Genomic DNA, 16,373 nt, shown 5'->3' on the forward strand with positions numbered 1-16,373 from the left:
TTTGGACATAAATAATTAAATCATTTTCAAATTATTATTATTTTTCCAATAAACTGAGAACGTTTTCTTTCTCTTCCTCTGGAAGCTATTAAAGGTCTTTCTGCTTGAAGGTCCCTCGTTGTTTGTATGCATAGAGGCACATTTTACACCCGGTGCTCAGGATCGAGAAGCGAGGCGTCAGCAGGAGTCCGAACACACAGGGGGGGGGGGGAATGCGTCCAAAACATATTCTCATAAACACCTCGCCCGAAGGTCATGAAACACGACAAAATGGTGATCTAGTAGAAGTAGACCAGGCCAGAGGAGCAGGGCTATTACAAGGTAGAAGGTGAAAGAATTCAAAGAGTCTGGGAACGTTAGAGGAACGATCAGGAAAAAGCTGCAGAAGAAGATGTCGGTGGAGTAGAAGAAGAAATGTGGACCTTCACAATGCTGTACAGCTGAGAATAGCGTGCTTATTGGTGTCTGCAAGAGCACATGCAACATAAAAGATCAGAAAGTTAAGCCAAGTACCCACCCCCCTAAAAAAAAATATTTAACGAGCACTAATAAAGAATAACGAATCGTCACCCAAGTTTTCATATCTACTCCACTACATCTCTGAGGGAATGTTCTTCTTTCTGCACCTATTACTTGACTGAGCTTTCATATCAAAATAGGATTAAAATGAACCCAAAATGGTCCAATTCCAGCTCAGTTCTTGAACAGCCACCAGGTTTCACATTCTGCTTAAACACCAACGCATCAGAGCGAAGCTGCTCCCTGAGTACTTGTAGTTGGGACGCCTGTCTGGCTTCTATCTCTGGCACATTTAGCATTTCTACCCTCCGGTATTGCACATTTTACTCACACTACAGATTCGGAAACTTCCTCAGCCCGTGAAGACCTTCAGTGGTTCCTCAGTGGAGAAGGTGTGAGAAGGTGTGAGAAGGTGGACCTGGGGTCCTGAGAAGAAGAAGCTCTAAAGGTAAACAGCTGTAGGTCCGTGCTTCACGACGCAGCCACGCAGTGCATGACTGCAGGCCACTGTGGTGGGAAAATAAAGGGGGGGGGGGTGCTACTGGGGTGTAAAGGTATGCTGGTCACTCCCACAAATGCCTGCGCACACACACACACACACACACACACACACAAACGCGCACACACTCGCAGCATTAAGCGCGACCTACCCCCACCCACCCCCTTTCCAGACAAGCAGGCCAGGCACCCATGCATCACTAACCGTTATATTGTGTGTGTTTGTGTGTAGGTGTGCGTGTGTGTCTGTATTTTAGGTGCTTGTGTGTGTTTGTGCCCCTAAAATGCTCTCACATGTCAACATGTGTGTAAACTTTAAAATGTCATTCTACAACTGACGTACAAAAATCGGCATATTTATGTGTTTGTTTGTTTGTGTGTGTGTGTGTGTGTGTGTGTGCGTGCGTATACAGTGCACCCATTCACAGCCCAACCATACATGACAACAATGTCAAATTTGGGTCACCCTTTCTTCTCCCCTCTGTGAGGACGAGAGAGGGGGAAGACGTAAAGATGAACAATGCCCCTCTTTCTCCGGTTGTTTGTCTGTATACAAAGTGTGCACTACGCACACGTTGTGTCTTTGTCTTTCATGACTTAACACGTACAATTGATCAATCCATTACGGGGAGGGGTTGTTAGGATGTGTGTAGCATTAAGGCTACACACTGATGGATGGCTGTGACCTAGAAGAGAAGTATCTCTCTTTTTAGCTAGTTAGCGATGTAGCTTCTCTTGCTGCAGAGAAGCAGCTAGTTAGCCAGTTAGCGTAGAACGAGACGTATACATTTCTCTTTCTACTAACTTTAGCTAGTTAGCGGGTTAGCTTCTCTTGCTGCAGAGAAGCAGCTAGTTCTCGTAGAACCAGTTGAACGAGACGTATACATCTCTCTTTCTACTAACTTTAGCTAGTTAGCGATGTAGCTTCTCTTGCTGCAGAGAAGCAGCTAGTTAGCCAGTTAGCGTAGAACCAGTTGAACGAGACGTATACATTTCTCTTTCTACTAACTTTAGCTAGTTAGCGGGGTAGCTTCTCTTGCTGGAGGTAGAACCAGCAGAAAGAGAATTTGCTTGTTAGCAAGCTAACTAGCCCGGCTAGCTTGCAAATTCCACCACGCTTTAAAATGACACTTGGTCAAGGAGTCGGACAAAGTTGTCACCCATCGATTGATATCAATAATCTTTGATATGAGTGTGTGATTTGAAGCATTCATTTGTGGGAATGAAGTTTAGATTGTACCAAAGGAAGCCTGCTATGGTACACATAAACATGGCCGCCGCTCCAACCAGAGGGCCTTGATTACACCGATGGGACTCACAGTTCTACTCCTTTTCTATTTCCATGTTCTGCTTTTACAATCCGAAGCAGTCCTAAGCGTCTTCCCCGGGTTCATGTGAGGTTCTGTTGGGCAGGCTTGGATACAGACGTCCCCCGGATCAAAGCATTTAAGCGTCATGCTTCAGTGCGTGTTTGGAAAACGTCTCTAAAAAGAGCCCAGAGGAAAGAAACAAGACAGCCGAGTTTGTCTGAAGTGATTCACAGCGATGTCACTCAAACAAAAAGCTCCACGGAGAGACAATCGGAAACACAGAGCGTGAGTGACGGTTCAGGCCAAACAGACCCGTTACCTGGGGAGAGAGAAATAAAATATTGGTGGAGCGAAAAAATAATTATAAAAGCAATTTAAGCCTCAAAGTGCACGGTATTCTTCTCTAAAACGAGGAGGAAAAACAGTCAATAAAAGGGTGCAGACAGCCCACTATTATTAGGCTGTAAGCATCAATGATACCGTTGACCTCCACTGGAAGATGTGTCCCCTCTTGGGCCAATGACATCAAGATGTTTTAACACTACGGCACGGTGACACACGCTTCGCTGCAGTTTACTAAAAGGTTGGTTATTCTGGATATGGACACACACAAGTTTACCAGACAGCTTCAAAGAGACCTTTGAATTAGTTGTGGACTCTTTGCTCACAACGCTTCAGAGGAGAAGTACAGTGGAAGTGATCAAAAGTCGATCCCGCCCTTCATCTTCCCAGAGACTCGCCTCCAATCCAACAAACTGCTGCTCGCAAGCCTGCAGACAGCAGGAGGTGCACTAAACATGGCTGGAGACGAATGCACACAACCCTCCATCCGTCCTCATTTGTTAACGGACAACGGTACGGTAAATCAATGGTTTGTTCACGTGAGACTGCTACCAACCCTCTTTTTAAAATGTGTGCGTCGTGGAGTCAAAATGACGGACGGCGTACGAGCCAACGGGTCGGTCTGCCACGAGCTTCAAATACACAAGTTCCCTAAAAGAATCAGACTATTATTCGCTGTTGATTGATGAATTACAGAAGATAAAACATACTCTAAGCAAATCTGGCTGCTGTAAGTCTGTCTGCAGAGCAGAACCTTTCATACGTATGCAGGGCCGAGTGCAGAGGAGAACAGTCGGGGAGGGAAAAAATGACAAATCTTCCCATTATGAGCCTGTTTTGAAAAGATCAGGTGCCAGTGTCGTACAACACTGAGCTCTAAACGTACAACGCGGTTCGACCGAAGACCAACATGTGGATGTTTTAACATGCCAACGTGAGAACTTGAGCGTCAGACGGTGAAATGGAGGCTGATCACAGGCACATGTTGATGTAGTTTTAAAAAAGGCTGTGTGAACAAAAACATCCACACTGGTCCATGTAGAGTCAGACACAGCGTAAAGGAGGGGCTGCTTTTGGGGCGGGTATGTTTTCCATAGACTCCTATGGCCGCGGAGGAGTCGCCCTCCGATGGACATCGGAGAGAATGCAGGTTGGAGACACTCCTCCTTTGGCCTCCCTTGTTAAATCAGGTTGGCCTCCTGCAATCAGCCTGCTATGCAACAGTCTCATAGACTCACAGGCTACAAAACATAACGATGCGCAGAGATTAAATGTAACCGGTCATTTGTAGTCGTGTCTGTAAATACCTCGAGGCTAAGATGTCTTCTGACCCTGGATAGAATTGTGATTACAGTCATTTGTGTCCAACCACAGGAATATAACGACTGCCGCAGCACCTTTTGGACGGGAAGCAGGTCCCTTAGAGATGCATTATGGAAACAACTCAACTCATCCTGTCAGGAGGAGGCCTCTCAGAAAGGATCCATCCTGCCCAACAGCTGGCGCCCAGCAGCAGTGCTGAGGGAGGGTGATTAAAACTGCATCTTTAGGGCGTGGGGGGGGGAGTCTTTGGGCCAAAATCAAACCGTGAGGTTTGAGTCTGTTTCACCGGTCTGTCTGTCCGGTTCAAGTCAGCAGGAGCCTGCGAGGAACCGAACCTTCCTGAGGAACAGTCCTGAGAGGCCTGAATCTTCTGTGAACCACAAAGCTGCCGCCAGCTTCATTACTCTGTGTGTGAGCATCCATCAGGAGAATGAGACAGGGTTCAAATAGCTTAAAATGTCATGGCAATGATTAAAGGTCCCCTGATCACAGCACATCATCTCATTGACTGTGTGCTAATTAGCTTAATATTCTAGAATTAATGCACAAAATTCAGTGAAGCCAATGAGATGCTAGACTTTAATGCTGTAGTAATGAAAGGAAGGTGAACATTTAGAAAGAAGTAACAACAACAACAACAAGGCGTTTTGGAAGTTTGATTAAAGAAAGTAAAAGAGACAACATGCTTCTTTTCAACAATTAAAGAGCGTCCCTGGAATGGAACATCCCGCCCCCACGTCACCGCGGCCCCCCCCGGCGGCCCCTCAGCGAGCCGCGGGAAAATAAATCTCCCATAAATCTCGGCGGGAAAAAAAACGCGGCATGACAGCGAGAGGGCGGCTTCATAAATATGGAGGACGGAGTCTGCTGAGGAGCGAGGAAGGAGGTGAATATCTTACCGAGGCCAGTGGCAGAGAGAGAGAGAGTACAGCTGGTTGCTTCAGTGTTATGTAACACACACGGACACTGGTCTTCAAACTGGAAACACACAAGGGACCCGACGGGAGGAAGCACAGCGAAAAACGACAAAGGAATGAAACACAAATGGCAGAAAAGATGAACGGCCGCACGTATTCTGTAAATCACACACACACACACACACACACACAGACTCACAACGGCTTACTCGTGGCTGCCGTCAGGATGGAGGTCTCACTGTCCATCCATCAGCCCCAAACACACGACCAACCAACGCTTTCACCGCCGTCCTCGTCCCCAAAACCTCCGAAAAACAACCCAAGTTTATTCTGAAAATGAGCAACGAGTGAAAATTCCAAAATGGACGCTTGGAACTGTGTGATTGCCGTAAGGACGCAACTTTTTGTAGGGATTTGCATTTTCGGCGCGAGCCAATGGGCTTGGTTCAGAAAGCATCAAAGCGTACTGATGCATTATGGGAAGTGAACCTGTTTCTTTCAGCCCCAAAGAAATCACAACAAAATCACAAGAATGCAAACGCATTCATCTTAAAAACCCATTGTGTGCATTTGTTTCATTCAGGGTCTCAGGTGTTTGTTCAAAGTTTCCCCCCCCTCCCTTAGCCCCTCCCTCACCCCCCTGCCCCCCCCCCCCCGTTCATTCAGCTAAAACCCACAGTGATCGTTTCAATGGAAGAGCAAGGCAAAGGGTGAGACAGCATGAGTCACCTAGGGAGAAAGAGAGAGAGCGAGTAACAGTTCTACCTGAGAACAAATGGAAACCATGGCTCCCCTGAGGGCTAATTTACACACACACAGACACACACACAACCATACAGACACACACAGGTTTAACACTACACACAAGAGGCCCATATGAAAATGACAATGACAGCGTTCCTCCTTAAAAATACAAAACAAGGAAACTGTAAACAACCTCTGAATGCCTCTTTCTTTTCTCTCACACACACACACACACACAATAATTCAGACGCACACATTACCATCCTCAGCGCTCCTCGTATCCGATGCACGACGCACAGAATGAAGAATACCACCTTAAATCACAACGCTGCAAGGTGAATCCACGGAGCTCACACACCCTTCAGTACAATATCAACACAAGGTAGCGAGGGAAATGGAACACACACACACACACACACACACACGCCCTCTCACGCAGCATTTCGGCATGTCAAAACACACACACACACACAGAGACCCACGCACCTTTGAGGCGACCAATACACACCCAAATGAAAGCAGTCGCTCATGTAAACACTCTCAACCCGCCAAAGCTTCCACGCCTTTCTCGCCCACTCAAAACACACACACACACACACACACTACATCCACCCACCCCCTCCTTCGCTTTTCCTCCTTATTTCCATCCACCCTTACCTTGCAGCAGGCTCTGGAGGTTGAGCTGCGCCTCCTGGTGCAGCTCCTCGACACACTCCGGCCTGCTCCAGGAGCCGAACACGTTCACGCTCTGTTGCCATGGAGACCTGAAGTGGGCCGCACCACCGCCGCTGTTTCCTCCTCCTCCTCCTCCTCCGGCGCCGCTGCTGCTGATGCTGTGGTTGCCGTCGCCGTGGATGCTGCTGCCGCCGCGCCTACCGCCCTCCGCCTCTAGACCGCTGGTGGCTGGTGGAAGGAGAGGGAGGGAGTGAGGGGGGGGGGAGTGATGGATGGTAGGGGAGGGGAGAGGGGATGTGAAATAAGGGAGGGAAATAAGATTATTGAAAGGAAAAGGAGAGCGATGGGGGGAGAAAGATGGGGGGGGGGGCAAAAGAGTGATGAGAGGATGTGAAAGTAGACGAGCAGAGAGGAAATAGAGGAGAAAAGAGGGGAGGGGGGACCAGTAAGAAAAACCACACGTAAATAAAAATGCATTTATTTGCATAACTAATACCCAGAGACGCAGATTACATAACGCAATGTGTTGTCAGGGAGAACAAGGACTAAGGAAGAAAGGGAGGAGGGAGGGATAGAAGGGAAGGTGGAGAGGGGGGGGGGTATTAGGGAGAAAACGAAGTAGGAGAACTAATTTGGACGAGACACAGAGAGAGGGAGGGCTTAATTAGGATGGAGGAGGAGAGGGAGGGAGAAAGTGAGGGAGGAGAGAGTGAGGGAGAAAGGGGGAAGGAGAGAGGGAGGAAGGGAGGGAGAGAAGGAGGGAGAGAAGGAGGGAGAGAAGGAGGGATTAGTGCAGAGAGAGCAATAAAAGACAGATTGTGGCATTAGCGAGAGAATGAAGAACATGGTGGGGAGGAGGAGGAAAGAGGGATGACATTTACAAAGGAGGTAGAACGGAGGGATGGAGGCAGAAATGTGGGGGGGGGGCAAAGAGGCTGAAAGAAGGAGGAAATGTGCCCCCCCCACGTCGCTATCAAACCGCCACCACAAACAATCACAATAAATCACTTGGAGCGAAGTGGCCATCCAGCGTGGACGTGGGCGTCGCCACGGAGACGGAATCCTTCAAACACGTCACTGACTGTCACTCATCATCACCGCGTCACAGAAGCATCGCAGCACAATTAAAAAGGAAACCAGACAACAGCTTCCTTACTTTCTCTAGACGGGGAGATTCTAAAAAGCCATTGAATAATATTTTACCATTATGCAAAACAGAAGCACCTCAGATGAACGGGGACCTCGAGCGGAAAAAAGTAGAGAGCAAGAGTTTAAATGGAAATGGAAGTTCAAGCGTACGGCTTTAGGTAGAAAGGTCCTCCCTGCACAAATACACACACACACATACACACACACACACACACTGATACCTCACATACAGAATGTGAGGTGTGGTTACGTCACTTAAGTGACAAGCATTCATTAGACTTTTTACCTGTAGAAGCACTTTTGTTTGTTTTGAGAGGCGCTTTGTCCCTGAGACATGTGAGGGGGGGTTAAGTGCTCACATGGGAGCACCTCTTCATCCCCGCGGCTCAAGTGGCGACTGAGATGAAATGGAACGTTCCGGCCTCTGAGAGAAAAGGCAGAAGACGTCAGGGTTTCTAAATGTTGTAAATGACGCCTGAAGCTGCTCTTTATTTCACTTGATTCTGGGAACTTTGCGAGACAAGGTCGAGAACATCTGGAAAGGCAAACTGAAGACATCTCGCTTAATGTCAGCCGCTCACAGTTCTAAAGATCGTCGATGGAGTTTTGGTTTTTTTAAAGGTGTGGGAATTTGACCAGTTAAATATATGACTGGTGTGGGCGTGCGTGGCTGAGGGTTAGGTAACACGCGCTCGGATCTCAGGGAGCTTGGGGAGTTTGTGAGAATGAGTCACACAGGAGGAGGCCGGAGAGGGTCGACGAGGGGGGGTCCAAACCATGAGGAGGAGGCAGGTTCTGACGGTTCTGGGGGTCGGTTTATCATGAGCTATTAAAAAAATACCTGGATTTGCTCTCGCAAGACAAATGCTAATGACAATCAGCGCTGCCTGCGAGCTAACATCGGCTAGCTAGAACTAGCATGGCCACAAACCAAAAGTACCGCTAAGAAAATAATAGACACGAAGAAAATTACAAATTCAGATTCCATTGATAGACGAGTAAAAGTCGGCTGAATTAGGTCTGTTGGATAAAACGGCCATTTTCTACTTGAAGTATGAACTTCTCCTGGTCACAACAATTAGCTTCTCCTGGTCACAACAATTAGTTTCTCCTGGTCCCAACAATTAGCTTCTCCTGGTAACATCAATTAGCTTCTCCTGGTAACATCAATTAGTTTCTCCTGGTCCCAACAATTAGCTTCTCCTGGTAACATCAATTAGCTTCTCCTGGTCACAACAATTAGCTTCTCCTGGTCACAACAGTTAGCTTCTCCTGGTAACATCAATTAGCTTCTCCTGGTGTCATCAATTAGTTTCTCCTGGTGTCATCAATTAGCTTCTCCTGGTCACAACAATTAGCTCCTCCTGGTAACATCAATTAGCTTCTCCTGGTCACAACAATTAGCTTCTCCTGGTAACATCAATTAGCTTCTCCTGGTCACAACAATTAGCTTCTCCTGGTCACAACAATTAGCTTCTCCTGGTGTCATCAATTAGCTTCTCCTGGTCACAACAATTAGCTTCTCCTGGTGTCATCAATTAGCTTCTCCTGGTCACAACAATTAGCTTCTCCTGGTGTCATCAATTAACTTCTCCTGGTGTCATCAATTAACTTCTCCTGGTCACAACAATTAGTTTCTCCTGGTGTCATCAATTAACTTCTCCTGGTGTCATCAATTAACTTCTCCTGGTCACAACAATTAGTTTCTCCTGGTGTCATCAATTAACTTCTCCTGGTCACAACAATTAGTTTCTCCTGGTGTCATCAATTAACTTCTCCTGGTGTCATCAATTAGCTTCTCCTGGTCACAACAATTAGTTTCTCCTGGTGTCATCAATTAACTTCTCCTGGTCACTACTCCCCTTTCTTACCCTTTCATCAATAACAAATATTCAGTTAAATGCTAGCTGGGACCAAAGGGAAGGCTCACTAACAAAGGCTAACTAACTTAGCTAGCCAAGCCTTTAAGTTATTATTTTAATGATAAGAGCGTAATCAGACTAATGGAGAAAGTTTACACTCAATAAAACACCTCATGTGGGAATTGAACTCCTAAACCAGCACCGGAGGAAAAAAGAACATTTCAATAAATTGCTTTTTCCTGCTTTCTATGTGAAGTGGAATTGGTTTCCTTTGGGGTTAAACAATTAATTTGTGATTAAAAGTTGAGCAGCAGCCGCACACACACACACACACACACACACACACACACACACACACACACCGAGTTACGTAACCGTGGAGACATGAAAGGGAAGGGAGATGGAGGACAGACACAAGCCGCCGGGCATCAGATCCTTTTGAGTAAATGGAAGAGATGTTCTGGACAGAAATGCGCTGCAGGGACGAGATGGAAGGATTTGAAAGACACACGTGTGTTTATAAGGTTCAGGTGTGACGTAGTGGACTTTAGGAAACATCTCGCCCTGCTTTACTAAAGGAGGTCTCTGGAGGGTCAGGACTGAAGTCTGATCCAGAACCAGCTAAAGGTTCCTCACAGAAGATACCAGTCATTCCAGTGATACCGTGAGCCCTTCTCCTTCCCCTCAGCGTAACTCCCAGCGGACCCCGAGGACACACACACACACACACACACGTGTGCTATTCTCACTGCAAAGACACACACACCTTCCCACACCTCCACGGACATGCGCTCCCACGCCGTGAGGTGTTGAGTTATTATCTCCTCTCGGAGTCATGTTACTAATTCGTTCCCCTCTGTGTGTGTGTGTGTGTGTGTCCCTGCAGGGGAGGACGCGGATTTAGACAAGCTGTTATCAGCAAACACACACACACAGACACACACACACAGGTGTTAACCACGTCTCATATTTTTACCGGTTGTGTGACCCAGGTGACACCACGCTGCATGGTGAAAATACTTCTCTATATCATTCGCACTATTGTGAGGAATGTGCTGTGTGTGTGTATGTGTGTGTGTGTGTGGGGGGGGGGGGGGGTATTTATAGATCTGTTGGTGATTTAAAATAAACCCATTCTCGTGATCTTCAAGGCCTTGTATGCGTCATGATCTTCGATTTAGAAGAACGTCGTACCCTTTCACAACCCCCCAATGCGCCCGGTGTTCTGGACACGTTGGGGGGGGGGGGGGGGCCCTCGGGGATGTAAGTGCACGCACAGGTTGCCATATTTCTGTCTTCCACTGGTGTGTGAGTGCGGCTCAGTGCTGCCCCCTGAGGCTCAGTGCTGCCCCCTACAGGTGAAGCTTCGTCCAGAGGTGCAGCTAGAAGTCTTTTAATGTTTTACATGTTTATTTTTCATTCCTGCAGTTCTCCAGAAAAGAAAGAACCACCGTGGTTACTATTAGACTGAAGCAGAACATTCATCGTCATGACGACAATCAATGTTTCCCCATGAATCAAACCGTACATCGGAGACTTGTTTTTATAAGTTTACATCTTCAGTCATAAAGAAACCTTTATTTCCCATTTGGGGACGGTAAGAATATAAAAAGGCAGCTTCTCCTTCTTGTTTAATGACTCGTCCTTTAATGTTTCAATATTCTACAAACAAAGAAAAATCTGTTCATTTTTCTAATAAAACACAATTGTTGTGTTTGTATTGTAAATGTCCTTGAATTTAAAACCGAAAACAAGCGCAAGCAACAGAAAAACGTATAATGAAAGGTTGTCGAAATGTAAAGATTCAATAAAGGAAAAGTTGAAGAATGAAATCACACAAATACAGTTTCTAATTCAACACACACACACACACACACACTACAGGCTGTCCTGTCATCAAAACCTGGAAGTAATTCATAGTGACATGAGCCACAATTCATCCTCCTTTCACTTTATCCTCCTCCTCCCTCCTCTTCCTCCTTCCTCCTCATCCTCCCTGTCTTATGAGCCTCGCCTGACTTCATCCTTTATTCAGAAAATCTCCCCGAGTTCACTTATTCCCTCCGTCATGTCTCCCTCATTACACACACACAACGTGGGAGGCACGCCGCAGGTCTACCATTCGAAGGAAACGTGGAGGCGTGTGCATGCGAGTGTGTGCGTGTCTGTGCGTGTGTATTGTGTGTGGTCAGCGTGCGTCTGTGTCGGCGGCCTGATGGAGGATCAGGATGCATTCAGTCATGTTTGCTAACAGGAACACGGATCCAATCTCGTGCTCATTACCGACGCAGAGATTTGCGTCACTTTGATTCTGACGGCGAGTCGGACGAGGAGACGTTTCACGTGACTCACTGCTACACACACACAGACACACACACAGTAACACACACAGACACACACACACACACAAACAGTAACACACACACACACACACAGACAGTAACACACACAGACACACACACACACACACACAGACAGACAGACAGACACGCTGTGAGCCGTGAATACTTTTTAGTTCATGGTTTTGAAGAAGTGAATTAAGTGAAGTGCTGCTCGGCCTGTTGATAAAGGATCATATCAAAGGGAATGAAGGTGGGACCACGATCCTGATCAGAAGCATCCATGCCATCGAGTAGGTGGACACCATGTGACCTGCTACACGGACTCGTTCTCTGATGACAAAACAAGCTGAAAGGCAGAGGCAGATAACCACGATGATCTAATGTGTAACAGTGAATGAGTCATAAACCCCCCACACCCCGAAAAAAGAAGCTTCAATCAGGAAGGAAAATTACGTTTAGATTTAACTGACTTTAACCTCAAATCTTACAACTGCAACATTTTCTTATTACATTTACTTTCTCTTGTTTGGAGAGTTTCATTTTGCACAAAGCAGCAGAAGTTGTGTAACTTCAACACACTCCGCCAACTCCTGTGCACACTGTAGCTGTCACAATGTGTGTCACCATGACGACTGCAACAGTGGTAACTGACAACAAACACACACACACAGTGATCAAAAACACACACACACAGACACAGACACACACACTGTATTTCAGTCAGCAGGGGCGCTGACTCGGCCACTTCTACGAGAGGTCAGGGAGTTTGTGTGTCTGTGTGTGTGTGTGTGTGTGTGTGTGTGTGTGTGTAGAGGAGGAGCTGCGGGAGGGTTTGTATACCTGTGTCTCCCCTGAGGGAAAAGACTGCAGCAAACAGACAGGAAGTGATGTCACAGGTCTCAAGGTCATTCGCTTGACTGGTTCCTGTTCACGAGCCGGGCCACAACTCACACACCCACACACGCACACACGCGCACACACACACACACACACACACACACACACACGTGCACGGTCTCTGCCTTCCTGCCAGGCTCTTCTCTTCGTGACCTTTTGACCCCATCAGCGGAGGCCGCTGTGCACTCGTCCTGCTGTAGTCCATCAATCTCCCTTTATTGCTTAACATCGCACACACACACACACACACACGCGCACACGCACACGCTGACCCTGTACTTGATACACATGCCCTGTGGCTGTCCACACCGATGGTCCAAGGTGTTCTGTACACACACACACACACACACAGAAACATCTGCACCGAGCTACACAGGATTTCAAAATAAGACGTTAAACGCGCCTCCAGCGGTCGGGTACAATGTGTCGCAGTGACATTTCACGCCCAACAACACCTGGTGATGCTTTTAATATTTGATTAATCACGCTGCTCCAGCAGGAAGAGGCCTGCTGAGCTTTGGACAAACTCTCATCCCAGCTCTCGTCTTTCCGCCCTCACGGCTGTCCCTCCACAGCTGGAGGACAGATGTGGACCCTCATTCGTTTGCTTGTAAGCGTCTTAAAGGACGAGAGAACGGGAGCAGAAGCCGGCGATGTTCAGAGGAACGAGCAGATAGAGCAGATAGAGCACATTGTATGACATCTAAAGCTACTCCTCAGCCACACGGGACATTTCACATTAAATAAACACAGACTTTTCAAAATAAACTTCTGCCTTCACGGGAAACCTAATATTACGAATAAAAACTATAATTCAACTGAACGTTGTGAATAACTGAACGTTGTGATTTGTTTTTGTCACATTCACCAATTAGATTTGTTCCTACAACAATAATGAATGGAAGAAAAAGCTTTTGGAGGGGGCGGGACTTCCTGTCCGGCTCGCGTTGACAGTCGGCGTCATCTGTCAGAACCGACTACAATCCCCACACGGCACCTTATCGCCGGCTGCCAGGCTCTCACGTTTGTTTTGGCACGGTTTCCTGTTGTTGCAGAATATTCTGATAGAGTTTACCAAACTATAAACCCCCCCGAACCCCCCCCCCCCCCGAACACCGGTACTCAGCCACCGATACCAGCTCACAATGTGACTCACATCCACAGCGCCACTCACAAAGAATGAGCTTCTTCCCACACTGAGTGTGTGTGTGTGTGTGTGTGTGTGTGCGCTCAGCGGGCCGATGTTGTACAGACCACCTCGACACACACACACACACACACACACACACACCGGGCCTGGAGGGCTGTTCTGTCTCAGTCAGATTGCCTCCAGGAGCCTTTGTCCCTGAGGAGGATTTGGCAGGAAGCAGCGCTCCATCTACTTCCTGTTCATCTGACAGGCGGCGCTAATAAACGGCGAGGACGAGAGACTTGGCGATGATCCGATGAGCTGGAGACCGTTTTGGGGATTCAATACGTAACATAATGCCAGATATGTTTAAAAAGAGGGGCTTCATTACGTAGTCATTTTAAACTTTAAAACAAAACCTATTTTGACATTTACAAACTTGAAAATGTTCATTTAAAATTAACAATACACATTGTTTGTTGACGTTGTACACAAATAGAAATAAAAAAATAACGGTTATTTGTGCGTTAGCCTGAGCTAAGCTAAACAAAACACACACACACCAGCTGAGCCAAGATACCCGAGGGGAAAGTGACTCGCAGGTCAAAGCCATCATCATTAACAGGCTTGTTTAATGTGCATTCACCAACACACACACACACACACACACACACACAGCATGTCACCATCACAATCACTAGAAACAGATATCAGGCAGATATCAGTTGAAGTAGAAATACTGCAAGTAAAAATCAGCACTTAAACCCCCAAATGTATTATGTACTAAGTAATGTAAATGTACTTATTACACAGAGTGGCTCCAACGACAGACTTCAATAAGTCAGAGAGTGGGGGGTTTCACATAGAACCCACTCAGGGGAGAACCTTCCAATACTCCAAGAGAACCAAGGTTTCCTGATCCATGACCATTTTTACTATGTTAACAAAACATGAACTTTAAAACGCTTTCATCATGGAGGAAGAGAATGCTTCATGGATGAATGATCACTTGTCAGACATCTTCTTCACATCATTCATCTGCCTCCTCAGGCCCCACCAGGCACCATCACTCCATTAATCACTACATCCATCAATCCATGCATTACTCCACCCATCACTACATGCATCACTCCATCCATCAATCCATGCATTACTCCACCCATCACTACATGCATCACTCCATCCATCAATCCATGCATTACTCCACCCATCACTACATGCATCACTCCATGCATCAATCCATGCATCACTCCTTCCATCACTACATCCTTCACTCCATGCATCAATCCATGCATCACTACATCCTTCACTCCATGCATCACTCCATGCATCAATCCATGCATCACTCCTTCCATCACTACATCCTTCACTCCATGCATCACTCCATGCATCAATCCATGCATCACTACATCCTTCACTCCATGCATCACTCCATGCATCAATCCATGCATCACTCCTTCCATCACTACATCCTTCACTCCATGCATCACTCCATGCATCAATCCATGCATCACTCCTTCCATCACTACATCCTTCACTCCATGCATCACTCCATGCATCAATCCATGCATCACTCCACCCATCAATCCATGCATTACTCCACCCATCACTACATGCATCACTCCATCCATCACTACATGCATCCCTCGATCCATCATTCCATCCATTGCTCCATCCATCATTCCATGTGGTCGTGGCTGATCCGATAACCGAGGCGCCGCATTTAGAAACTCATCTGCATAAAAACTCAATGAGACATTTTCATATTAAACTCGGCAGCTGTGAGGAGACGGGGCGAGAGACACAGAGAGAGAGAGAGAGAGATCATGGGAGAGGTATTTATATGTGTGAGTGTGAAATACTGTGTATGTGTTCTACTAGCATGTGACTGTGTGCGTGTGTGTGTGTGTTGTAAATTATAATAATTGCTCTATTGGAAAACATTGTAACCGAGCACAAAACCACACAGTGATCCATCCAGAGTGAAAATGCACTTTCAGCAACACAGCCGAACCAATGTGTGTAGAGAGAACACACACGTACCCACAGACGCACACAGACGACCTCATCTGACCTTGTGGTATCTTAGCAGGCATGTGTGAAGACTGTTGGAGGGTAAAAATAAATAAATAACAAAGTGAACAGACAAAGAGCCGGTCTCCATGACGACATGTTGGAGTTACCTAATTCTGCAAACCCCAAATTTGCAGAATGGCTTCACGTTGCTACTTTACATTGTGACATTTACATCGTTACTTTACGTTATTCTGTTACATTGCTACTTTACATTGTTACTTTAGCTTGTTGCTTTACATTGTTACATTGTTACTTTAGCTTGTTGCTTTACATTGTTACATCACATTTTTGCTTTAAATTGTTACTTTTCTTTTGGTTGTCGTGTTGTCAGATTGTGTCACTACTTTACAACGTGATGTTGATACTTTATTTTACGTTGTTGCGGTACATTGCTTCCTCCTACGGTTACACTGTTTTCACTGCTGTCCCACGGCTGTTACTTTAAACATCACAGTGTGCTTTCTGGTTGCTGTGAAACCAAAGTGTTTTCATGTTGTTGGACATTCTCGCGGTGATTTCATCCAAGGATACAGAATGTGTGAAATGACCTCTGATGTTTTCATGCAGCGGGGAGTCTTTGAAAATGAATT

At 46.5% G+C, this 16,373-nt stretch overlaps 1 protein-coding gene across 2 annotated transcripts in view; it reads right to left on the reverse strand.

Annotated features, from left to right (window-relative positions):
* The window catches only part of nhsl2 (NHS-like 2), a 54,884-nt gene that overhangs the window by 16,824 nt on the left and 21,687 nt on the right, over window positions 1-16,373 (reverse strand). For both annotated transcript variants that reach the window (XM_037479817.2, XM_037479818.2), the window contains exon 2: window positions 6,311-6,556. In XM_037479817.2, coding sequence (XP_037335714.2) covers window positions 6,311-6,556 — 246 coding nt within the window. The remainder of the gene's footprint in view (window positions 1-6,310; window positions 6,557-16,373) is intronic.

The sequence above is a fragment of the Pungitius pungitius genome, chromosome 1 (assembly GCF_949316345.1).
Source record: "Pungitius pungitius chromosome 1, fPunPun2.1, whole genome shotgun sequence".
NCBI classification, from domain to species: domain Eukaryota; kingdom Metazoa; phylum Chordata; class Actinopteri; order Perciformes; family Gasterosteidae; genus Pungitius; species Pungitius pungitius.